At 39.2% G+C, this 26,882-nt stretch overlaps 1 protein-coding gene and 1 non-coding gene across 2 annotated transcripts; one reads left to right on the top strand and one right to left on the bottom strand.

Annotated features, from left to right (window-relative positions):
- Positions 1–370: 370 nt before the first annotated feature.
- LOC100800510 (uncharacterized) lies at positions 371–1,479 on the bottom strand. Its single transcript, XM_003546608.4, has one exon. The coding sequence runs from the start codon at positions 1,040–1,042 to the stop codon at positions 629–631; it is 414 nt and encodes a 137-aa protein (XP_003546656.1). The 5' UTR covers positions 1,043–1,479; the 3' UTR covers positions 371–628.
- Positions 1,480–9,715: 8,236 nt separating this feature from the next.
- Positions 9,716–9,822, top strand: LOC112999698 (small nucleolar RNA R71). The gene has a single exon (XR_003264907.1). It is a non-coding gene; the product is annotated as a small nucleolar RNA R71 (small nucleolar RNA).
- Positions 9,823–26,882: the final 17,060 nt, after the last annotated feature.

Genomic DNA, 26,882 nt, shown 5'->3' with positions numbered 1-26,882 from the left:
CAAAGATAAAACTAACTTTAAAAAGATAAAAAATTATGACTAATTTAATTTAATAATTTAATAAAATATGTGAACTAAAAATTATTAATATATTTTATATTTAATAATTAACTTACATAATAATAAATTAAATTATATGACTGAATTGGATTAAAAAATTATTTTTTAAATAATTCATGATTGGACTGAATTAGATTCTATTCAAATATCTTAAAAATCCAACTTAATATAATTGAATTTGGTTGGTTATGAAGTTTACTCATTCCCTTACCATCCTAATGAAAATAGTGTATCTCATAATTCCATTAGTTAAAAAGAATAAATAAATAATTAACCTTAAAGAACAAACTTTAACCGTAACTTTTTAAACTCTTTTTTTTCTTTTATCAGCAACCGGTATGAGTCTTTAATCTTTATTCCTAGAATTACATAACCGATCAACAGTCTCCATAATAATAACAGTGTCACATACATTACACACAGAACAGATCCTCAGCTTCGAAACACAGTCAGGGCGCTCTCTACATAAACCCTTTATTAAGGAAAAAAAAAAAAAACAAAGTGAACTCACGAAAGCACGATCAATTACTATTAAGTTTACCGAACCGAAAACGGCGCCGTTTTGGATTCAGGTCTTGGAAGCTTCGAGATCTGCAGCTTTCTGAAGAAGACTATTGGGATCATCCTCGAGGACCATGCGGATGGGGAAGGAGCCGAGGCCGTCGGCGATGGCGAGCATGATCTTCCTCATCTCATCCCGGAACTCGCGGCGGTCGACGGCGCCGCTCCGGTCGCCGTCGAACTTGTCGAAGATGGAGTCGTAGAGCTTCGCGAGCTGATCCGGCGGCGTGGCGACGTCGATGCCGAAGTGCGTCTCGATGAGGCGCATGGACTCGAAGGCCGTGCGGAGCTCCGAGCGCGAGAGGACGCCGTCGTTGTTGAGGTCCAGCACCCCGAACTGCTCGTCCACGCTCTTCGCGAAGGCCGCCTCGTCGTTCACGAAGTCGCGCACGGTGCTGCCGTCGATCACCACCACACCCATTCTGTTTTGTTGTCTGTCTCACACTCGCTCTCTGAAGTGAAGGAAAGGTGAAGAATTTGAAGGTTTAAGATTGTGGGAATTGGAATTGACGGTTTGGGGAAAGGTGGACTTGCGATACCGTGTCGTCAGCACGTGATATTTTTCGCGAAATCTGTGGATCGCGGCACGGGTTTGGGATTGAGTTTGTGGAATCCGCTACGAGGCCGAGGAAAAAAAAAAGTTGAATTGTTATTTTTGTCATCCAATTTATTTTTTGGATAAATGATTATTTTTGTCCTTAAAAATGTGTGACACTAATAAATTTATTTTTGAAAAATGAAAATATAAAAATTAATTCTTGAAATTGTAAAAAGTGAGACAAATTCATCTCATTGCTAACTTTCATTTGTTAATGTTACAAAATTTGTCTGCGTGACACACGCAAAGACTAAAATGTCAAAAAATAATTGCTTACATGACATTCATTGGTTGATACTGAGGCGATGACTCATAGGGACGAAAATGTTACTATAATTTTTGTCTTTGTTACTACTTCAATCATTTACTTGAACACAAGGTTTACCCTTTGTTACTTCTTTTTTCTCCGTGAAGACAAAATATTCCCTTTGTTACCCAATCGTGAAGGAGCATTGTTTGCCTTCCCGCCTTTTAAGACTTCTGGTGACCTCCATAGCCACCGTGAAGGACTGCCATTGAAGTCGAAGCCTTCATTTTCGTGTTCTAGTGTGACGTGCAAGGTAAGAACACAACCCTCTTTTGTCCGTAATAATTTATCTTCTTCGTTTCTTTGTTTCATGTTTGGGTCTCTATTGTGTCGCGCTAGGTATGAAAGCCGTTGCTGTTTGGGTCTTTGTTGTTTTCAAGTCAGTGTCTCTCTTGCTTTGATCTTAATGTTTTAAGGTTTACAATGTTATGCGAGTAAGAAGTTACCCTGTTTACACTCTAATAATGAAACCTTTTTTCTTTTTGGAAAATAATTCTCTCAAATTTCCCCTTTCCTTTCATTGTTTTAATAGTTGATTTATATCTTAGAGAGTTATTTCTCTAAGCACGTGATTTAAGGTTTATTTGATTTAGAGATGTATAATATCATTCTAGTTCTGGTTGTTATAAAAACATTATAGTTCTGGTTGCTAAATATTGTTGGATCAAGTGGCCTCAGAATAATTAAGAAAGGGGGTTGAATTAATTATGAACGGGTCTTGACTAATTAAAAAACTTATTCTTCTTAATGTTACTAGATTCAATTTGACTTTATTACTAAGTTATGAGAAAGTAAGAAATCAAAATAATAACTTAGACAAAAGTAAAGCATAAATAAAAAGTGCACAGCGGAAAAATAAAGAGTGTAGGGAAGAAGAAAGACAAACACAAGATTTATACTGGTTCGGCCACAACTCGTGCCTACGTCCAGTCCCTAAGCAACCACCGGTTCTTGAGATTTCAAATAACCTTGTAAAATCCTTTACAAGCAAAGATCCACAAGAGATGTACTCTCCCTTGTTCTCTTTGAACAAGTGGATGTACCCTCTACTTGAACTGATCCACAAGAGATGTACCCTCTCTTATTCTCAGTATTACAACCCAAGTAGATGTACGCTCTACTTGTACCACAAAGCATGTACCCTCCAATGTGTTCAGACAAAGAATTCTTAGGCGGTTAGTCCCTTGAATCTTTTGGCAAGAGGGAGAAGGAAGAATCAAAAGAATTCTCAGGCAGTTAGTCCTTTGAATTCTTCTGACAAGAGGAAGAGGGAATGAAGAAAAAGAATAGCACAAGTTTTTGGCCAATGAACTTTTCTTGAATAAAGAAAGTATTGAACAAAAACTCTTAGAAGAATGCTTTGAATGAATGAAAGAAATCTGAAAGTTCTCTCTTTAAAATTCATGCCATGGTCACATATTTATAGTCATTTGATGACTCAAGTTAAAAGTTTGACTCTTGGCAATTTCTTCAAAACTAGTCACTTTTTAAAAGTTGTGACTCTTTTGAAAACTAGTCACTTTAAAAGTTGTGACTCTTTTGAAAACTAGTCACTTTAAAGGTTGTGACTTTTGAAAAATCTTCAGAAACTAATCACTTTAAGAATTGTGACTTTTGGTAATTTAATTTTTAAAATAAGTCACTGGTAATCGATTACTATCATAGTGTAATCGATTACACATCAATAGGTGTGACTCTTCATGTTTAAATTTAAAAATCAGAACGTTTAGAAACACTGGTAATCGATTACAAGTATTGTGTGATGAAATCAATCTTCTTTTGCACCACAAGGGTAAACTAGAACAAAATGCGTATGGGGCATTGTAGTATATAGTGGTGAATACTACATATGGGAAAGGTTTGAGATCGATGTCATTAATGTGTGGACAATGCACGACTTGTGCAAAGCTTGTGTAGACTATATGAAGTTTGGTTTAGTTTATTATTTAATACCTAATCAAGGGCTTGAAGGTGGTTTCCAGAGGCTGGAAAATGATTGGGATGTGTTGGATATGTGCAACATAGGCTTTGTTGATGTTGCCAACGATGTACATGTACACTTTAAACATGTAGTGGATGAAATGCTGGAGATCATACCTGCTGATGTGCTTGAAAATGTTATTGGGGGAAAAAATGATGCGGCTAATTGTGAGAATGAAGTTTGGTTTAGTTTATTATTTAATACCTAATTAGGGGCTTGAGGGTGGTTTCCAGAGGTTGGAAAATGATTGGGATGTGTTGGATATGTGCAACATAGGCTTTGTTGATGTTGCCAAAGATGTACATGTACACTTTAAACATGTAGTGAATGAAATGCTGGAGATCATACTTGCTGATGTGCTTGAAAATGTTATTGGGGAAAAAATGATGCGGCTAATTGTGAGAATTCTACTCAGAATGTACATGAAGGTGTTGGTGCTGATTTTGAAAAAGAAATAAAGATGATTGTCTATTCCATTCGGGGTGGAGTTGATCATGTTGTTGCTAAACCTATTGTTGAAGAACCTGTGGATGAAGTTGGAAGTGATTTATTGCCTAATATAAGGGGTTGTTTTGAATGAAACCTTGGTTGATAATGGTGTCAATGGTGTAGGCAATGCTGGTCTAAATCAATCAGAAAAAGGAGTTAACACTTAAGCTGGTAAGGGATTGAGTTTTTTTTTTGAAACTGTAATAGATTTTATTACTGATATTGTGGTTGATTTTGGTGATGTTTTGCATGGTGTAGATAATGATGTTGATCTTGAATAAGTTGATGACTTGTCTGATCTTGAAGAAATTGATCCTGAGTATGTTTATGAGTCTCCAGATGAAGATGATGGAAGGGGTCAAGTGACACAAGCAATGATAATTACCAGTTTAAAGAATTTGAGTCTTTACCCAGCAATGACAATGAAGAGGACACCAATAAAAAGATTGCGTATCCTCATTACAATGCTAAAAGCCATTTTGGAAAAGTTCACTTGGAGGTTGTGATGGAGTTTAAGACTATCAAATTTTTTATAGAAGATGTAAGAGAGTATACCATATATCATAGCAGGGATCTCATGTGGCCTAAAAATGATACCATTGGAGCTAGAACACGCTGCAAACAAAAGGGATGTCCATGAATTTACTTAACATGGACCAATGTTACAAAAAGCTTTCAAGTGAAGACCTTTGTGGAGGAGCATATTTGGAGTAGGGTCTTCAAAAACAAGCAAGCTACAATGAAATGGGTTGTATAAAAATTGGTTGATAAGTTAAGGTCTCATCCAAATTACACATGTTAAGGCACATGAACATATAAGAGAAGACTATGGGGTGCCCCGATCAATGGTTAAAGGTAGCATAAAACTACAATATGCAAGGATATGGGACTACACTCGGGAGTTGTGTATAACTAATGAAGGATCAAGGGTTCAAATTAATTGCATTCCAATACCTAGATCTCCTCCACAGTTTCAAAGACTACATATATGTCTAGATGCATGGATAAGAGCTTGAACGTCGGAGAAGATGAGTGGAGGGAGAGGGAGAGTGGGGAAATAATTTTGAGAGAGAGAAGAGGGAGAATGCTTGACTTCTAATTTCTCAAATGATCACAGTTGCAAAATGAACACATAATGCCTCTATTTATAGCCTAAGTGTCACAGAAAATTGGAGGAAATTTTTTATTTCTATTCAAATTTCACTTGAATTTTAATTTGTGGAGCCAAAATTTCACTAATTATAATTAGTGAATTTCATATATGGTTCAGACTACTAATCCAAGATCAAATCTAAGATTCTCCACTAAGTATGGTTAGGTGTCATGAGGCATGTAAAACATGAAGGACATGGACGAAGTGTGACTATATGATGTGGCAATGGGGTGTAGCAAGCAAATGCTCACCTCCCCCTTAGGTTGGTCCAAAATTTAATTGGATTGGGCTTCTCCCAATTCAATTAAATTTCTCTCCCAACACACACATCAAATAGTGCACTTAAAGCATGTGAAATTACAAAACTACCCCTAATACAAAAACTAGTCTAGGTGCCCTAAAATACAAAGGCTGAAAAATCCTACATTACTAGGGTACCCTCCCTACACTATGGAACCCTAAATACAAGGCCCAAAAATAATGAAGTCCTAATATAATATGTACAAAGATAAGTGGGCTCATACTTAGCCCTTGGGCCCAAAATTTACCTTAAGGCTCATGAGAACCCTAGGGCCTTCTCCTACATCTTTGGCCCAATCTTATTGGATTCTTCTATCCAATGCCCTTGGGGGGTAGGATTACATCATCCCTTCCCCTTGAAAAGGATTTGACCTCAAATCTAGAGGTTCTTGAAACTCTAGGCTTCTTCCCTCAACATCTGTAAAAAGAATAAAAACATATATATTAATGGTGTTGGGTATGTTAGAGTAGGATAAGGTCTAAAAACCTCTTTCCTAGTGATCGAGGCCGTACCCGAATCAAATAAACATGAAAATGCAGTAACTAGGAAGTGATCCTAGGTCGTTTACCAATGAGCAATGATAAACCAAATGTTCATAATATACTTGCAGTAACAGTAACGATTGGGGGGGGGGGGGGTGGGTTGTTTGTTTTGTGATTTAAGGAGCAGAACAAGTAAACTGGAATACGAAACTAATAATATTAAAAATGGGTTGTTTCCTCTGATTCAGAAAGCCATTCTCTTATACTGGGTTATGGAGAATTCATCCCTAACAGTTAACCACTTAATCCAACCCTATTTCAATTGACTAAGCGAAAATCAACTTAGCGTTATCAATACGTGATTAGGCACCACATACACCAGTTAGCCCTTAAGTTGCAAGTCTTCACTGCCCAGTATGCTTTGTGCTCAATTTCCACTGGAAGATGACATGCCTTTCCAAAGACAACCCAATAAGGAGACATTCCTATGGGTGCTTTGTAGGCAGTCCGATGTGCCTAGAGAGCATCATCAAGCCTGGTACTCCAATCTTTCCTGCTTGGCTGCTCAATCTTCTCTAAAATTCTCTTCTCCCTGCCTGTCCATTGGTCTGGGGGTGGTATGGTGTGGATACCCTGTGTACCACCCCGTACTTCTTAAGCAGGGTATGCATTGTTCTATTGCAAAAATGGGTTCCTTGATCACTAACAATTTCTTTAGGTACTCCAAACCTGCAAAACAGATTAAACCTGACAAAATCTGCAACAACTTTAGCACCATTAGTTCTAATGGGCTTGGTTTCCACCCATTTTGAAACATAGTCAACTGCAAGGAGAATGTAAACATAACCAAAAGAGACAGGAAAAGGGCCCATAAAATCTATACCCCAGACATCAAACACCTCACAGAATAGCATAGGTTGCTGAGGCATTTATTTTCGCCATGTAAGTGTATTTCCTGCTCTCTGACACTGCTCACAAGTGCTGCAGATCTTCCATGCATCTTTAAAGATGGTGGGCCAATAAAAACCACAATCAAGCACTTTGCGAGCTATCCTTTGAACACCTAGATGACCTCCCAGTGCGGAAGAATGACAGAACTGCAGGACTGAGTCAGTTTCATGATCTGGAATGCACCGTCTAATGACCTGATCACTGCACAATTTCCACAAGTAGGGGTCATCCCAAATAAAATGCTTAGCATCACTTTTAATTTTATCTTTTTGGGCCTTAGATGCTAAGGGAGGAAAAATAGAAGCAACTAAATAATTGACAATGTTGGCAAACCAGGGAGTAGAAAAAGAGTCAGAAATACTATACAATATATACAAATGATCATCCGGGAAATCATCCCGAATGGGTGAATCTGCATCCGTTACACGTTCAATCCGACTCAAATGATCAGCAACTAAATTTTGTGCTCCGCTCATATCACGGATCTCCAAGTCAAACTCTTGGAGCCAGAGCATCCATCGGATCAATCTAGGCTTAGAATCAGCCTTCTTCAACAAGTACTTTAGAGCTGCATGGTCAGTATAAACAATAATGCAGGTACCAAGCAAATAAGATCGAAATTTTTCAAGAGCAAAAACTATGGCTAGAAGCTCTTTCTCAGTAGTAGTATAATTCGCTTGGGCAGCATCTAAAGTCCTAGAAGCATAGTATATCACCCTGGGCAATTTATCAATTTTCTGAGCAAGGACAACCCCCAATGCATAATTTGATGCATCACACATAAGCTCAAAAGGGGATGTCCAATCGGGTGCCTGGATGATGAGGGTGGTAGTCAGCGCTTTTTTGAGGCAATCAAAAGCCTCTTTGCATCTGTCATTAAAGTCAAACTCCACCTCTTTTTGCAACAAGTTGGAGAGTGGAAGGGATACTTTGCTAAAATCCCTTATAAAGCACCTGTAGAATCCTGCATGACCAAGAAAAGATCGCACCTCTCGCACACAAGAGGGGTAAGGCAATTTTGAAATAACAGAAATTTTTGCAGGATCTACTTCAATACCCTTATTGGAAATAATGTGGCCTAAAACTATACCTTGCTCAACCATAAAATGACATTTTTCAAAATTTAGAACAAGGTTAGTTACAATGCATATATTCAAAACTTTTTCCAAACTATCCAAACAACCATCAAAAGAGGATCCATATACAGTGAAATCATCCATAAACACCTCTATGCAATTTTCTAAGAGATCACTGAAAATACTAATCATGCACCGCTGGAAGGTACCTGGGGCATTGCACAGGCCGAAAGGCATCTTCTTATAGGCAAATGTGCCGAAGGGGCAGGTGAATGTGGTCTTTTCCTGATCCTCAGGAGCAATAGTAATTTGCATATAACCAGAAAAACCATCAAGGAAATAGTAGTGAGATTTACCTGCCAGGCGCTCAAGCATCTGGTCAATGAATGGTAGGGGAAAATGGTCCTTTTTGGTAACTTACTATTCCCTATAATGAAAGGTATGCTGAATGTACCTGGATCTTTACATTTTTTAGGAATTTGGGGAACAGATTTACCAATCAATGCGGAGACATTTCTGCCCATGCTAATTCGTTCACTTCCTTTAAGCTTCCGCTTATTAGTGCACAACTCCTTCAAGAATTTAGCATATCTTGGAATTTGCTTAATTGCATCCAGCAGAGGTATGTTTACCTCTACTTTTCTAAATGTTTCCAAGATCTCTTTCTCTTCTTCTTCTAATTTTTTGTTGGAAACTGCTCATGGAGGGAATGGAAGAGGAGGGATGTGCTGCTTCTGCAAATCAGAATTACCAAAGAAAGATTCACCTGCACAGAAATTGTTAGGTAAATTTTTGTCATCACCTTTTTCTGGAGTAGAGTAAAGTTTAGCAGGTTCATTTGCAGATGAGGAAGGTGCTACGGGTTGAGGTCCTTGACACTGCTTTCCCGACCTCAATGAAATGGCACTGACATTTTTGGGATTTTGGACAGTTTGAGAAGACAGCTTGTCAGAATTCTGGGACTGTTGTTGATTTAATTGTGTAGCCAATTGTCCCATCTGATTGGTTAAGCTCTAAATGGAGGCTCTGGTCTCTTGTTGAAACTGCATGTTCTGCATGGTCATTTTGCCTCACAAGTTCTTCGAGGGAAGGTTGCGGAGGAGCCTCAACTGTTGGCTGTTTCTGGGGCTGTTGTTGTTGTTGGATTGGTGGAGGAATGTATGGTCTGCTTGGGCCAACAACATTTTGGAAGGAAGGAGCAGGCTGCTGTTGTTGTTGCTGAGGGCTAGACCATCTGAGATTAGGGTGATTCCTCCATCCAGGGTTGTATTTGTTGCTGGAGAGGTCATAATTGTTCTGTTGTGGTTGATTTTGCTGCTGAGGTTGAGGAGGTCTATTGTAAATGTTTGCAGCATAAGCTTCGGGCTGCTCAATTGCTCCAGGTTGCTGCATGGAAGGGCAAAGGTCTGTATGGTGGTCAGTAGAGGAGCACAAACCACAGACCCTTGCGACAAGTACAGATTTCTGGTTCAAGGCCAGCTGGGTTACCAAGTTAACCATTGCATCTAGTTTGCCTTCAAGCTTCTTAGTTTCAGATGATGCAGCTGAGTTTGTAGCTACCTCATGCACTCCTCTAATGACTATAGCATCATTTCTAGCGCTAAACTGCTGGGAGTTGGAAGCCATCTTCTCAATTAAATTTCTGGCTTTAGCAGGAGTCATGTCTCCAAGGGCTCCACCACTGGCAGCATCTATCATACTTCTCTCCATATTACTGAGTCCTTCATAAAAATATTGGAGAAGCAGCTGCTCAGAAATCTGATGGTGAGGGCAACTGGCACATAGTTTTTTAAATCTCTCCCAGTATTCATACAGGCTCTCTCCACTGATTTGTCTAATACCTGAGATATCCTTCCTGATGGTTGTGGTCCTAGAAGCAGGGAAATTGTTTTCTAAGAATACTCTCTTAAGGTCATCCCAGCTCGTGATGGACCTTGGAGCAAGGTAATACAGCCAGTCCTTTGCCACTCCCTTTACAGAATGAGGAAAAACCTTCAGAAATATGTGGTCCTCTTGGACATCTGGGGGTTTCATGGTGGAGCAGACAATATGAAATTCCTTCAAATGTTTGTGCGGGTCTTCACCTGCAAGGCCATGAAACTTTGGAAGCAAATGAATCAGTCCAGTTTTAAGAACATATGGGACATCCTCATCAGGGTATTGGATGCACAAGCTTTCGTAGGTGAAATCAGGTGCAGCCATTTCCCTTAGAGTCCTCTCACGGGGTGGAGGTTGTGTCATGTTCTCAGAATGTTCAAAATCAGAATGCTCAGAATCAGAATGCTCAAAATTATAATGCTCAAAATCAGGATGATCAAAATCACCAATAACAGAATGCACAGATTCACCAGTAATGGAATGCTCAGGATGATCAAAAGGTATAAAATGATGCCTAACTAATCTATGAAATGTCCTATCTCTCTCAGGATCAAAGGGTTGTAAATCAGATGGATTGCCTTTAGTCATACACTACATTCAGCATGCACAACTAGTTGCCTTGTCATGTAAATAAAGGTGTAGGTTTGAACTACAACTACCCTCAAATGATATCCAAATGACTTGAAATTTTGTGAGCAACCTTATAAAATGATGAGAAGATAGCACAAAAAATTTCAGGCAAAATCCTACATTACTAGGGTACCCTCCCTACACTATGGAGCCCTAAATACAAGGCCCAAAAATAATGAAATCCTAATATAATATGTACAAAGATAAGTGGACTCATACTTAGCCCTGGGCCCAAAATCTACCTTAAGGCTCATGAGAACCCTAGGGCCTTCTCCTGCATCTTTGGCCCAATCTTCTTGGATTCTTCTATCCAATGCCCTTGGGGGTAGGATTACATCATCCCTTCCCCTTGAAAAGGATCTAACCTCAAATCTAGAGGTTCTCTAAACTCTAGGCTTCTTCCCTCAACATCTGTGTCATACCCTAATTTCGTCCGGGAATTATTACTTGATGACATGCAATAAATGAAGTCCCGAGACGTCTCAGAAATTGAAAGGAAACAGGCTTGCGTGATTCGTGAAATTCCGTAATATGGCGGAAATCGAAAAGAGGTGTTTTCGCGCAATCCGTGAGTTTATGTAACTTTTTCGAAAGCTAAAAAAGAGTAAATACATAATCCGTAAGGATTCGTAACCTTGCGTAAGAAAAAATAAGTATCGTTACGAAATTCGTAAAGTTTCGTAACATTACGGAAAAAGAATCACCAAAAAAATAGAAGGGGGGTGTATTTAGTAAAAATGGGGGTGTAAATAGTAATCTGGCCCACTTGGGCCCTCCAGAAGGTTCCTCCAGAAGGCTGTTGCTTCTGGAGGAAGCAACCTTGCTCGCCTGGGCAAGCTGAGCTCGCCTTGGCGAGCTAGGCGGCAAGCTTCTCCCCTATTTTGCTATAAATAGGGGGAGAAGTGAAGAAGAAAAGGGTTCAGCCCCTTAGGCACTTCTCTCTCTCTCGAAATAGCTGAGGAAAATTAGTTCCGTGAAGAAAATCCAAGCCGAGGCGCTTCCGTAACGTTTCCGTAACATTTCCGTGAGTAATTACGCAAAGATTCTCGACCGTTCTTCAAGATTCATCGTTCGTTCTTAATTTTCTTCAGTCTTCAACGGGTAAGTACCTCAAACCAAGCTTTTCAATTCATTCTATGTACCCGTAGTGGTCCACATTTTGTTTCATGTATTTTTGTTCTCGTTTTCATTCACTTTTTATACCCCTTTTGACGTGCTTAAGCCATTTATTTAAGTCATTTCTCGCTTAATCTAAAAATAAAATAAATTTCCACCAATAGTTTGAATTGTGTCATCCGTTAATTTCAGTTAAAATGAATTCCGACCGTTCGGTCGTGCCGTAACCACGTTGGAAATAAAAAAAGAGGTAAAATAATAATATAATAATCAAAAAATAGCTTTTAGTAAAATAAAAGCGTAAGATCAATCAGACGTTTTCTCTTTGGGACTTCTCATTCTTAATTGAATTGACTAATAACTAAAGTGAAACTAAGGCTAAAATCAAACTCGCCTAGTCAAGCTCGTCCACAAAAAAATAGGGTTTTGAAAGTTTATCATTTCAGTTTCTTACCAAGTAAATGGATCATTTTTAAGGTCCAACGCCTTAAAATGATCACCTTTCAAGTAAAAAGAATCACTTGATTCACGCATAGAAAGAACTACGTAGGTCTGATTTCCTCTCCAAAGGAGGGTACGTAGGAGCAAAAGCCCCGCTTTTGTCGACCTCAAAAAAATAAAAAGAAATAGAGTTAAGGTAACATGATTTCCACAATTCTAAAAAATAGGTTGTTGTCCTTCGAGACAAACATGAGAGGTGCTAATACCTTCCTCAAGCGTAAATACAACTCCCGAACTTAGAATTTTCTTTTTGACCGGTTTCCTTCAGTTTTTCCGACGTTTCCCACAAATAAATGTTGGTGGCGACTCCGCGCATCTTTCCTCCTTTGGAAAGCGCACCCGTGAGCCTCGCCCTCGCTCGCCCGCGAAGGGCACGTTGCGACAATCTGTAAAAAGAATAAAAACATATATATTAATGGTGTTGGGTATGTTAGAGTAGGATAAGGTCTAAAAACCTCTTTCCTAGTGATCGAGGCCGTACTCGAATCAAATAAACATGAAAATGCAGTAACTAGGAAGTGATCCTAGGTCGTTTCCCAACGAGCAATGATAAACCAAATGTTCATAATATACTTGCAGTAACAGTAATGATTGGGGGGGTTTGTTTGTTTTGTGATTTAAGGAGCAGAACAAGTAAACTGGAATACAAAACTAATAATATTAAAAATGGGTTGTTTCCTCTGATTCAGAAGCCATTCTCTTATCCTGGGTTATGGAGAATTTGTCCCTAACAGTTAACCACTTAATCCAACCCTATTTCAATTTACTAAGTGAAAATCAACTTAGGGTTATCAATATGTGATTAGGCACCACATACACTAGTTAGCCCTTTGTTCATTAAGCATGAACGCAGGTTAGGCTCAGAGGCAATTAATCGAACACGAAGCGTGCACTGATTAATGTTCAAGAATTTGGGATAACTGGTGAAGGGAAAACTGCCAGGGAACCACATTATAAATGAAACCTCAAAGAGAGTTGGGCTTCGTCCTCAGAAGGAAAGAACACCAGAATATTTAGCCTTCCATAGATTCAAATAGAAAACGTAAATGAAACATGAAGCAGAAACGTAAATAAACAGAAACGTAAATGAGACAGAAACGAAAATGAAAACAGAAACGTAAATGAAAGTAGAAGAAGAAACAAGAACCAAATTGTAATTAGAAGCAGGAAATGGAAAATTGCATTACATGAACAGTAGCATCCAAGCAGAAAAACATAAAACCCTAAACAAAGCTCTGAATAATGAATGGCATAACAAAATAGCCTTCACGAATCCCAAGGCTGCTATTTAAAAAGAGTCACTTAAAGTCACTGGGCCCTATTACAATACTCTGGCCCAAAACGAAATAAACACTGAACCACATAAAATAAAATTGCGAAATTTCCTAATTAAAAATTAATTAAGGTAAGCGCTACTTTATTTGCCCTCTTCAAGTCCACAGCCAAAATCCAGATTAAGCCCAATGTTTCATTAATTCCTGAAATTAGATTAAAAATATCAAATTAGCTAAATGAGCCCAAATAATAAAACTGCCTAATTAATTGACAATTAAGACTAATCAGTAATTAAAATGATGCAAAAAGGGTTTAGAAAATAGAAGAAAATGATGGCACATCACCTAAGCATCTTTCTACGAGGGAACATGGTTCCTCACCAACTCAATGAGTGATGCTACAAGTATAGAAAAATATGGGATAAACCTTTTGTAAAAGTTTGTTAAGTCGTGGAAGCCCCAAATTTCCCTTATACTTGGTGGAGTGGGCCACTCAGAAATGACCTTTATTCTCTTAGGGTCCGTGGGAATCCCTTAATCACTATTTAAAAAATTTAAGGAAAGTAACGCAATGAAACATACATTTTTATGTATTTTCATGTTGATTAATCCTACCAAAAAGTGCGACAAACCTAAGCTGTCCCATATGAGCACCTAGGTTTGTATAAAAACCAAAAATAAGAACAAACCTACCTAAAGAGTCCCTATGTACGCGAATCATGAAGATGTTGGGTGCATGAGTGATTTTACAAAAGAGGGTTGCACCACTCAACACATTCATCATACCACCTATCTTAGGGATTTGGTGCCTAATAATACCTATTTATGGCACCAACAAAGCACAAGGATTTAAGCTCTTACGAACCAAATCCTCATCCAACAACTCCTTTACTTAAGGAATAACCTCAAGCCCAGGAGGTGTGGTAGTGCTAACAAGTGTCCTTTTACAAAGGAGAAAATGTGGAGGTTGACTAAGAAGGGACGTTTCTTTAATGTCTGTCTTTATTGCAAAATGACTTTCCTTCTTAACTAACCTCTTGGAGGAGACACTTACCTCCTTAACCATTAAAGGTTATCCTTCTTTTCTTTTTCTATTCTTTTCCTTATCCTATTTGAGTTTTATTTATACTTGATCCCCAACCACTTATAAAGATGTCAAGGGAACAAGTTTGAACATTTTGCTTCCATGGGTGAAGGTTATTTCATTGGTGAGACCATTGTGGATTACTTTCTTGTCATATTGCCATGGTCTACCCAACAAAATGTGCTCTACTTCCATAGGGATTATATCACATAAAACTTCATCACAGTAGTCTCTTATAGAAAACGGTATCTTTGCTTGTTTATTGACTTTCATTTCCCTTTGCTCATTGAGCCATTGAAGCTTGTAAGGCTTTGGGTGGTGTCATGCCCTAATTTCATTCGGGGGCGATCATTTACAAACATTTGGATTCTCGCCAGCCGAATTGAGCTGCTTAACACCAATTGTCATGCATTTCGTAAGGTTTTTTGACGTTTCAGAAGAAAATGTGCAAAATACTCAAAAGGAGGGCAAAAGGGTCACTTTTGGGGCATTTTTCAGCTCCTGAGCCACCCAGATAACTTCATGATGAAGTAACCAGCTTGCCTGGGCGAGCAAGGTTGCTTCAGCATGAAGTTATCAACTCACCTGGGCGAGCTACCTTCATCCCAAATGGCTTGTTTTGCTATAAATAGGCGTGGGAAGACTGAAGTAAAGGGTCATGAGGTTCCCCAAGGTCCAGAGGTCCAGAAAGAAGAAGAAAAAAGAGAAAAGAAGAAGAAAGAAGAGGAAAAGAAGCTAAAATGCCGCTAAATCGCGACTACAATCGATTTCAATGTCGTTCGTCGTTCATTCTTCACCGTTCTTCATTTGTTCTTCGGTTGTTCTTCGTTCTTCATCCGGTTAGTGCTTGTCTTTAAGGATTTGAATTTGATTTATGGACCCTTAAGGGTCCCCTTTATTGTTTGTACATCTTCATCTCCTTCTTCGATCATTGGTGATCTTTTTCTTTGTTTAAAGCCAGTTTCGACCGATCATTCATACCATAATCTCGTTTAATCACTGTTAAAATAAAATTTAACCGATCGTTTATGTTGTAATCTCACTTAATCACTATTTAAATGAATTTCAATCGATTGTTTGTGTTGTAATCTCACTTAATCACTATTTAAATAAGTTTCGACCGATCGTTTGTGTTGTAAACTCTTTTCATCAATGTAAAGTAAGTTTTTACCAGTCATTAACGCCGCAAGTTATCTTAAAAAAGGGATTGAAGATTAATGAGCCAAAACCAAATAAAAACCAACTCATAAACTTCTTCATTTCATCAAAAATATCAAGAGATCGTTCAAAGGTCCAACACCTTAATGATTCTCTCCTTTCAAAAACCAAGAGGTCGTTTCAAGGTCCAATGCCTTAACGACACTCTCCTCTTGTCATACCCTAATTTCGTCTGGGGACCATTGTTTGTTAGCATGCGACCTCTGTTTGACCACTTCAAAATGTTTAATACCCATTACAGTTGAATCCGTAAAGTTCTGGGACGTTTCAGAAAGAAAACAGCCAAAAACACAAAACCAGGGGGGGTGAACTTATCAAACACGGGGGGTGCGCTCAAGAAACTTCATCTAGAACACACTGAAAAGTAGGGGTGAACTAATCAATTGGGGTGTGCTCAGGAAACTTAATCAGTAAGCAACCCTGGAGGGGGGCAAACTTATCAATTAAGGGGTGACCTAGGAAACTTAAGTAGTAAGCAACCCAGAGGGGGTGCACTTATCAAACATGGGGGTGCACTCAGGAAACTTCATCTAGAACACTTGGAAGGTGGGGGTGAACTTATATATTAGGGGGTGCACTTAGGAAACTTCTTCAGGAAGCCTCTAAAGGGGGGTGACCTTATCAAAAGGGGGTGCGCTCAAAAATCTTCCTCGAGAAGCCTCTGGGCGGCAACCACCTCCCTTTTTCTCTTATAAATAGGGGGAGGAGGCTAAGTTTCAAGGGTCCCTGACCTTTATGCTGTGTATTTCAGTTGTTTTTAACGAAAAAAAGTGAAAAAAGGAAGGAAATCCAAGCCGAGGTGCTTCCGTAACGCTTCCGAGACGTTTCCGTGAGCGATTCTGTGAAGATTTTCCACCGTTCTTCGCCGTTCTTGGTTCGTTCTTCGGTCTTCAACCGGTAAGTTTTTTAATCCGAGGCTTTCAATTCATTCTTGTTTTGTTCGCTATCATTCTTCATCTCGTTTGCTTTCGGTATTCTTTTCTTTCGCTTTTAACGAGCTTTTGACCGTTTATTTAAGCCGTTATCTCGCCAAATAATTGATAAAATGAATTTCAACATCATTTGTGTTGTAATCTCGTTTAATCACTGTTAAAATAAAATTCAACCGATCGTTCACGCTGTAACCTCGGTTAAATAAAAAAAGACAAAAATAATAATAAAATAATCAAAGTATCTTTGAAAAAAATATAATAAAATAATCAAAATATCTTTGAAGAAATATAATAAAATAATCAAAATATCTTTGAATAAAATAATCAAAAAATATCAATCGGACGTTTTTCTTTGAAAGTTTCCTTAAATGAATTGATTAATAACCAAAGTGAAACTAAGGCTAAAATCAACTCACAAATCAAACTTTATCCGCAAAAGTCACTTAAACCCGTTTTAAGGTCCAACGCCTTAAACGGTCCTCTTTGCTTTTATTGGTTAACATGGACCGTTCAAAAGCATAAAATCAACACATAACTTTAGCGCTTTTTGGCAAGAACTACGTAGGTCTGAGTTCTTCATCTCAATTGAGGATAGGTAGGAGCAAAAGCCCCGCTTTTGTCGACCACCCTTTTTCAAACAAACCAAGAGATCGTTAATGGTCTAATGCCTTAACGTTTCTCTCCTTTCAAAAACCAAGAGATCATTAATGGTCCAACACCTTAACCTTTCTCTCCTTTCAAAACCAAGAGATCGTTAATGGTCCAACACCTTAACATTTCTCTCCATTTCAAAAATCAAAAGATTGTTTAAAGGTCCAATGCCTTAAACAACTTTTTTTCAGTTAAAAATATCTTGCGAAAAAAAGGATAAAAATAACTTAACCAATGTTTAGTTCTAAAAGAACTACATAGGTCTGATTTCCTCATCACACTCGAGGACACGTAGGAGCGAGGGAAACACCCTTGTCGACCACAAAAAGATAAAAAATACAAAAGGCCCATAAAAAAACATAAAAACATAAAAAAGGGAAAATAAAACAAATTGAAGACATGATATTGCACATTTGATTAAAGGCTGCCGTCCTTCGTAAAGTTTGTAGACCACACATTCCAGTTTTTCTGACGTTTTCCTTGAATAAACGTTGGTGGCGACTCCGCGCATTTTCCTCCTATGGAAGACGCACCCATGGGTCTCGCGCCACCCTCTTGCCGAAGGGTAGGTTGCGACACCTCTTTTAAAAAATCAAAAAGATCATTCCAAGGTCCAACGCCTTAAGCGAATTTTGTTTGGTTAAAATCAATCTTTTAAAAAAGATAAAAAAAACAATTTAACCAACAAAATTTCAGACTTAAAGAACTACGTAGGTCTGATTTTCTCATCGCACCGGAGGATACGTAGGAGCGAGGGCAACACCCTTGTCAACCCCCAAAAGACAAAAAGCATAAAAAGGGAAATACATAAAAAACATAAAAAGGGAAAATACATAATTTTGAAGTCATGTCTTGCACACTCGATTAGAGGCTGCCGTCCCTTGTGACGGGCGCGTGGGGGTGCTAATACCTTCCCTGTGCGTAAACAACTCCCAAACCCTCATTTTCAAAATACACAGACCTTTGTTTTTTTGGTTTTTCCGACGTTTTCCTCGAATAAACGCTGGTGGCGACTCTGCTCGTTTTCTCCCTCTGAGGAGAATGCCTTGGCCCATGATGTCGGCCTTTTCGCGCCCCCGCCGAAGTGTAGGTTGCGACATTTGGCGACTCCACTGGGGACCTTAGAGAGTTAGGCCATTTAGTCGGTGTGCAATGTTTTTATCATGACTTCTTCCTTATTTATGTTCCTTTTTCCCATTTATCTTTGGTTTTTGTCCATATTTGTACATAACCTTTGCTATGTTGTTGTGTTTGGTGTGTGTTTGTCTATCGATTGCATTCATAGCTAGAAATACTTTTTTCTACACACACATGACACCTACACCTCGCACACACATTGAGATATTAGGCCCTATACCCGGGTCTATGTGAGCCATAAGGAGTGGAGGTCAATCTGTGGTCATGCTGGGTCTCCGGCTCGCTTGATAATAGTGAAGCCTCATCTAGAGTTTTCCTCTTTTAGCGGTGCATTGTCGCTAGTAGTCCCTATCGCCATTGTCGCAACCTACCCTTTAGCGAGAGGGCGAAGTGAGGCTCACGGGTGCGTCTTCCAAGGCAAAAAAATGCGCGGAGTCGCCACCAACATTTATTTGAGGAAAACGTTAAAAAAAACCAAAGAGGGTTTACGAATTTTAAAAATAAAAGGTTCAGGAGTTGTTTACACATGGGGAAGGTATTAGCACCCCACGCGTCCGTCACAAGGGATGACAACCTTTAATCAAATGTGCAAAATCATGACTTTAATTTTATTTTATTTTCCCTTTTTTATGTTTTTATCTTTTTGGGGTCGAAAAAAGCGAGGTTTTTGCTCCTACGTATCCTCAATTGTGATGAGTGTCGCAACCTACCCTTTGCCGGGAGGGCGACGCGGGGCTCACGGGTGCGTCTTCCAAGGGAGGAAGGCGCACAGAGTCACCACCAACGTTTATTCGAGGGAAACATCGGAAAAATCAGAACGTGTGGTCTACGAACTTTAAGTGTGAAAGGTTCGAGAGTTGTTTTACGCACGGGGAAGGTATTAGCACCCCACGCATCCGTCACAAGGGACGACAACCTTTAATCTAGTGTGCAATACATGACTTCAAAACTACGTATTTTCCCTTTTTATGTTTTTATGTATTTTCCCTTTTTTATGTTTATGTTTTTCTTGCCTTTTTATGTTTTTTACTTTTTTGTGGGCCTTTTTGTATTTTTTATCTTTTTGTGGTCGACAAGGGTGTTTCCTTTGCTCCTACGTATTCCTCAATTGCAATGAGGAAATCAGACCTACGTAGTTCTTTAGAACTAAACATTGGTTAAGTTGTTTTTATCTTTTTTCGCAAGATTGATTTTAACCGAACAAAAGTCGTTTAAGGCGTTGGACCATTAAACGATCTTTTGATTCTTTTGAAAGGAGAAAAACTTTAAGGCATTGGACCATTAAGGATCTCTTGGTTGTGAAAGAAGAGAAATGTTAAGGTTTTGGACCATTAACGATCTCTTGTTTTTTTTTAAAGGAGTGAAACGTTAAGACATTGGACCATTAACGATCTCTTGGTTGTGAAAGAAGAGAAACGTTAAGGCATTGGACCATTAACGATCTCTTGTTTTTTTGAAAAGGGGTGGTCGACAAAAGCGGGGTTTTTGATCCTACGTATCCTTGATTTGTGGTGAGGAACTCAGACCTACGTAGTTCTTGCGAAAAACGGTAAAGTTATGTGTTGATTTTATGCTTTTGAACGGTCCATGTTAACCGATAAAAGTAAAGAGGACCGTTTAAGGCATTGGACCTTAAAACGGTTTTGAGTGACTTTTGCGGACAAAGCTTGATTTGTGAGTTGATTTTAGCCTTAGTTTCACTTTGGTTATTAGTCAATTCATTCAAGGAAATTTCTAAAGAAAAATGTCCGATTGATTTTTTTGATTATTTTATTCAAAGATATTTTGATTATTATATTATTTTTTTTCAAGATATTTTGATTATTTTATTATTATTTTTTCAAGATATTTTGATTATTTTATTATTATTTTGCCTTTTTTGATTTAATCGAGATTACAACGTGAATGATCGGTTGGATTTTATTTTAACAGTGATTAAACGGGATTACAACACAAATGATTGGTTGAAATTCATTTTATCATTTATTAGGCGAGATAACGGCTTAAACGATCGGTTAAAGCTCGTTAAAAAGGGAAGAAAAGAAAACCGAAAGTGAACGAAATGAAGATGAAAGCCAATAAAACAAGAAATGAATTGAAAGTCTCAGATTCAAAAACTTACCGGTTGAAGAACGAAGAACGGTGAAAAATCTTCAAGAAATTGCTCACAAAAACATCTCGGAAGCGTTACAAAAGCACCTTAGCTTGGATTTTCTTCACGGAAACACGTTTTTTCACCCAAAATAGCTGAAATACATAGCATAGGGGTCAGGGACCCTTTGGAACAGCCCCCTCGGCCTATTTATAGAAAAAAGGGTGATGCTTGCTGTCCAGCTCGCCCAAGCGACCAGGTGACTTCCTCAGGAAGCTTCCTGACGCCCCCCCCCCCTTTTACTAAGTTCACCCCTTTTTCGTAATTTACGGAAAAGTTATGGAAGCCTTACGGAAGCATATTGGACTTGATTTTTTTTTTCTCTTCCTTCTCACCCATCTTAAGTGAAATATGCTTATTTAGGGTTATGGGAATTTTAAGGAAGCATTAAGGAAGCCCTAGAAGCCTTGAAAGCCATTTTTCAACAAAACAGGGGAAGAGGTTGCCGCCCAGCTCGCCCAAGCGAGCTAGGTTGCTTCCACCTTAAGCAACCCAACTTCCAAAAGGGGGCCCTTGGATCCATTTTGTTGGGGTGGCCCCACCAACATTGCACCAGAAATTGAAGTTTGTGGTGGAAGGACAACTGTTTATAGTGTTGGGGGAAGAAGATATACTAGTGGGTTGTCCATCCTCTACACCCTATGTGGAAGCTGCGAAAGAGTCATTGGAAACATCTTTTCAAGCGTTAGAAATTGTGAACAATGCTTATTTGGAGGCTCCTCCGGTGCAATCGCGTCTATCTGGTGCCTCCTTGATGATGGCCTGAGTTATGTTGAGGCATGGGTATGAACTCGGAATGGGTTTAGGCCAAAATGGTGATGGCATGGCCAGCTTGGTGAGGTTTGTTGAAAACCGTGGAAGGTTCGGTCTGGGTTACGAGCCTACACATGCTGACAAGAAACCTGGCCCATTTACAAGGGCGGGGACCATAAATGGAGAGGGTCCCTATCTGCCACATTAGCAAAAACTTTGTTAGCGCGGGGTGGATGCATGAGAATCAAGTTGGTATGCTGGATGAAGAAACCGACCAAGAGCAACCAAGTTGGGTGCAGCCGTGCTCCCCGGGTTTCTAATTGAAGAATTGGTGGATCATGGAACGACTCGAGATTTCGGTGTCAAATCCAATGTAATACAATAGTTTGAACCTTATTGTTGGGCCTAGGCTTTAGGGAAGTGAAAAAGCCCAAGATGTTCCAAGATGTACCCAGAATGGGTCGCTAGTATCGTGCCAATCCCGAAAAAGGATGTGAAGGTGCGAATGTGCGTGGACTATCAGGATCAAAACCGAGCCAGTCCAAAGGATAAATTTCCTTTGCCACACATCGATGTTCTTGTAGATAACACAACCAGTTTTTTCCCTATTCTCTTTCATGGATGGATTTTCGGATTACAATCAGATAAAGATGGCACCGGAAGATATGGAAAAGACAACCTTCATCACTCTATGGGGAACCTTTTGCTTCAAGGTGATGTCATTTGGGCTAAAGAACGCTAGGGCAACATACTAGCGGGCCATGGTGGTGTTATTCCATTGCTGGATCAAGTGGCCTTAGAATAATTAAGAAGGGGGGGGGGTTGAATTAATTATTCCTAAACCTTTACTAATTAAAAAATTTCTCTTCTAAGGCTTTTACTAAATTGTTAAGAGAATGAGGAGTAGAGGAGAAACTTAACAGAAAGTAAAAGCGGAAATTAAATGCACAGCGGAAAGTAAAAGAGTAGGGAAGAAGCAGACAAACACACAAGAGTTTTTATACTGGTTCGGCAACAACCCGTGCCTACATCCTGTCCCCAAGTGACCTGCGGTCCTTGAGATTTCTTTCAACCTTGTAAAAATTCTTTTACTAGCAAAGATCCACAAGGGATGTACCCTCCCTTGTTCTCTTTGAACCTAGTGGATGTACCCTCCACTAGAAATGATCCACAAGAGATGTACCCTCTCTTGTTCTCAATCAAACCCAAGTAGATGTACCCTCTACTTGTACCACAAAGGATGTACCCTCCAATGTGTTAAGACAAAGATATCAGGCTGTTAAACCTTTGATACTTTGTGAATGGGGATACCAAAAAATTCTCAGACGGTTAGTCCTTTGAAATCTTTTGTATATGGGAAAGGGAAGAATCAAAAGAATTCTCAGACTGTGTCTTATTGAATTCTTTGACAAGGGAGAAGGGAGACACAAAAGAATTCAAGCGGTTAGTCCTTTGTTCTTTTGGAAAAGGAAGAAGTGAGCACAAAAAGAATTCAGGTGGTTAGTCCTTGGCGAATTCTTTTTGTCAAAGGGAGAAGGGAATGAAAAAGACAAATAGCACAAGCTTTTGAACAAAGAACTTTTCTTGGAAGAGAAAGTTTTGAACAAAAACTTTTAGAAAGATGAAGAGAAGATGAAACATAAAAACTGTTGAAAGAGATGAAAGAAAATATTGAAAGATGATTGAAAGAAATGATTGAGATGAATGAATGAATGAATGAATAAATGAATGAATTAAAAATACAAAACAAAGCCTTGCTTTTATAGGCTCTTCATGTCTGTTCAAGAAGATCATTTTGAAGAGTTATAACTTTTAGAAAAACTTAAAACCAATTTGAAAAAGTCAAAAACCATTTGAAGAGTTACATCTTTTGATTTACTCAGAAACAATCACTGGTAATCGATTGCCAAATCAGTGTAATTGATTACACAAAGTTTTTATGTGAAAGGACGTGACTCTTCACTTTTGAATTGGAATTTCAACATTCAAAGGCATTGGTAATTGATTACCAAAACATTTTAATCGATTACAACTTTTTGAAATTAATTGGAACGTTGTAAATTCAATTTGAAAACTTTTTCAAACCAATTTTACTACTGGTAATCGATTACAGCAATCTGGTAATCGATTACCAGAGAGTAAAAACTTTTTGGTAAACATGTTTTGGGAAAAATCATGTGCTAGTCAATTTTTGAGAAAAACTTTTCATACTTATCTTGATTAAGCCTTCTCTTGATTCTTGAATCTTGAGTCTTGAGTCTTGAATCTTCATCTCTTGAATCTTGATTCTTGAATTCAACTTTCCTCTTGAATCTTGAAGTGTTCTTGATTCTATCTTGAACATCTTGAACTCATTCTTTGATTGACCTTTGAGCTTTTTGTCATCACCTTTGTCATCATCTTTTGTTATCATCAAAACATCTTTGAATCACTCTTGATTCACCATGAAGCTTTGCTTCTACATCCTTGACATGATGCACAAAGAAATCAAGGTCTACGTGGATGACATGATCGCCAAGTCAAGGATGGAGGAGGAACCCCTAGTCAATTTGCGGATGTTGTTCAAGCGACTGCGTAATTACAGGTTAAGGCTGAATCCCGCAAAGTGTACATTCGGGGTAAAATCCAGAAAATTGCTCGGCTTTGTCGTTATCCAGAAAGGAATAGAGGTGGATCCCGATAAGGAAAAAGCAATCCTTGAAATGCCTAAGCCACGTACCGAGAAGCAGGTCTGAGGTTTCTTGGGAAGGTTGAACTACATAGCGAGGTTCATATCACAATTAACCGCCACTTGCGAGCCTTTTTTCAAATTATTGTGTAAAAATCAGTCTGCCCAATGGGATGATGATTGTCAAGTGGCATTTGAAAGGATTAAACGGTGTTTGATGAATCCTCCTGTGCTCATGCCATCGGTGCCCGAAATTCCCCTTATCCTATACATGACAGTATTAGATGAGTCGATGGGGTGTGTTTCGGGACAACACAATGAATCCAGAAAAAGGGAATGGTCCATCTACTACTTGAGCAAGAATTTCACTGCATATGAGATGAACTACTCATTGCTAGAGAGGACGTGTTGTGCCTTGGCGTGGGCAGTTCACCGTTTAAGGAAATAAATGTTGAGTCACACTACTTGGTTGGTGTCCAAAATGGATCCCGTCAAGTACATCTTCGAAAAGCCCGCTCTCATTGGGAGGATAACTCAATGGCAGGTTCTGTTGTCAGAATTCAATATTGTCTACATCACTCAAAAGGTGATAAAGGGGAGCACCTTGGCAAATTATCTAGCTCAACAACCCATAAGCGATTATCAACCTATGCATCCAGAATTTCCTGACGAGGATATTATGGCTTTGTCTGAAGAAGAGGTTGAAGAAGACGACATGGATAAGTGGATTGTGTGGTTTGATGGTCCGTCTAATGCACTAGGCCATAGGATTGGGGTAGTATTGGTTTCCCCAGACAAGTAATATATACCTTTCACAGCTAGGTTGTGTTTCGACTGCACAAACAATACAACGGAGTACGAGGCATGTGCCCTTGGGATCTGAGCAACGATTGACTTTAGGGTCAAGTTACTTAAGATATACATGGATTCGATATTGATAATTCATCATTGAAAGGTGAATGGGAGACCAAAGACCACACATTGGTGCCTTACCTGGCTTACATCAGCAAATTAATGGAACTCTTTGATGACATATCATTTCATCACATTCCTAGAGAGGAAAATTAGATGGCCAATGCCCTTGCCACTCTAGCGTCCATGTTCAAAGTGAGCCTGCACGGAGATTTGCCATACATCAAATTCAGATGTTGTGTCGAGCCTGCACACTGTTGTCTGATAGAAGAAGAGGAGGACGGTAAGCCTTGGTACTTCGATATCAAACGATACATTGAAGACAAGGAATACCCGCCTGAGGCCTTTGACAATGACAAGAGGACATTACGAAGGTAGGCGGCCGGTTTCCTCTTGAGTGGAAATATCTTGTACAAAAGAAACCATGACATGGTGTTGCTTTGATGTGTGGATGCAAAAGAGGCCGAACAAATGCTAGTGAAGGTGCATGAGGGATCCTTTGGTACACATGCTAATAGACATGCCATGGCCCAAAAGATTCTGAGGGTGGGGTATTACTGGCTCACTATGGAGAATGATCATTGCGTTCATGTGAGGAAATGCCATAAATGCCAGCCCTTCACTGATAATGTTAATGCTCCACCTGTACCATTGAACATATTGGCAGCACCATGGCCATTCTCAATGTGGGGCATAGATGTGATCGGGGCCATCGAACCCAGGGCTTCAAATGGGCATCGCTTCATTTTAGTCGCCATTGATTACTTCACAAAATGGGTGGAAGTAGCTTGATATGCTAGCATGACTAGAAGTGTAGTGATTAGATTCATTAAGGAGATAATCTGCAGATATGGGTTACCCAGGAAGATCATCATTGATAATGCCACCAATTTAAACAACAAGATGATGAAGGAAATGTGTGAGGACTTCAAAATCCAACACCATAATTCCATGCCTTATAGGCCCAAGATGAACGGGGCAGTTGAGTCTACCAATAAGAACATGAAGAAGATCATTCAGAAAATGACCGTATCATACAAGGATTGGCACGAGATCCTCCCCTTCGCACTACATGGTTATCAGACTTCTGTGCGTACATCTACTGGCGCAACCCTGTTCTCTTTGGTGTACGGATGGAACTTGTGCTCCTGTTTGAGGTGAAGATTCCTTCTTTAAGAATCCTAGCAGAGTCAGGATTAGAAGAAGCAGAGTGGGCCCAGGCATGCTTTGATCAATTAAATCTTATCGAGGATAAGAGATTGGCCGCCATGAGCCATAAGCGACTATATCAGAGCAAAGTGAAAAACGCTTTTGACAGAAGAGTGTCCCCGCATAAGTTCAGCAAAGGAGATCTTGTTCTAAAGAAAGTGTTGCAGTTTCAAAAGGATCACCAAGGTAAATGGGCCCTAAACTATGAAGGACCGTTTGTTGTGAAGAAGGCTTTCTTAGAAAGAGCATTATTGCTTATGAACATGGATAATGAAGAGCTGTCTTTGCTTGTGAATTCTGACATCGTCAAGCAATATTATGCGTAATACTTAGGGCAATTCAAATTCTCAATGTTTGGGCCTCCTTAGGGACTCATTAGGATCTCCAAGTCTTAAGCTTTTTGTAAACAAATAATCGCAACGTTAATAAATATGGATTAATGATTTGCATCTCTCCCTCCAGTGTTGTGTCCTTTGCACTTTTTATTGCCTTTAAGCATGAACGTACACTCTCGTTCTTGCTCACTCACACGACTGGTATTCTAGAGCCAGACCGCACGTTCAGCGGGGGTGTCGTAAGCGTTAAGTAAAATTGAACAGCCCAACACTTGTTTAATTATTATGTTTAACGTTCGACCATAAACATGCATGAATCTGCATCTTATCATCAAAGTATCTTGCAATAGGAAAATGAATGAAGAGTCATTTTGGGTGATGGTCAGCACCACACCAATTTGGGTAAGCCTAGGGGCAAATGGAAAGGTGATACGAGCATCTCGCAGCATCTTTTTCACATGATCAGATTTACT

This window comes from Glycine max, chromosome 15 (assembly GCF_000004515.6).
Source record: "Glycine max cultivar Williams 82 chromosome 15, Glycine_max_v4.0, whole genome shotgun sequence".
Classification (NCBI taxonomy): Eukaryota; Viridiplantae; Streptophyta; class Magnoliopsida; order Fabales; family Fabaceae; genus Glycine; species Glycine max.
This window is presented reverse-complemented; position numbering and strand designations above follow the sequence as displayed.

Coding starts and splice junctions, on each gene's coding strand:
- LOC100800510 (XM_003546608.4), bottom strand. CDS start 1,042: ATGGGTGTGGTGGTGATCGACGGCAGCACCGTGCGCGACTTCGTGAAC.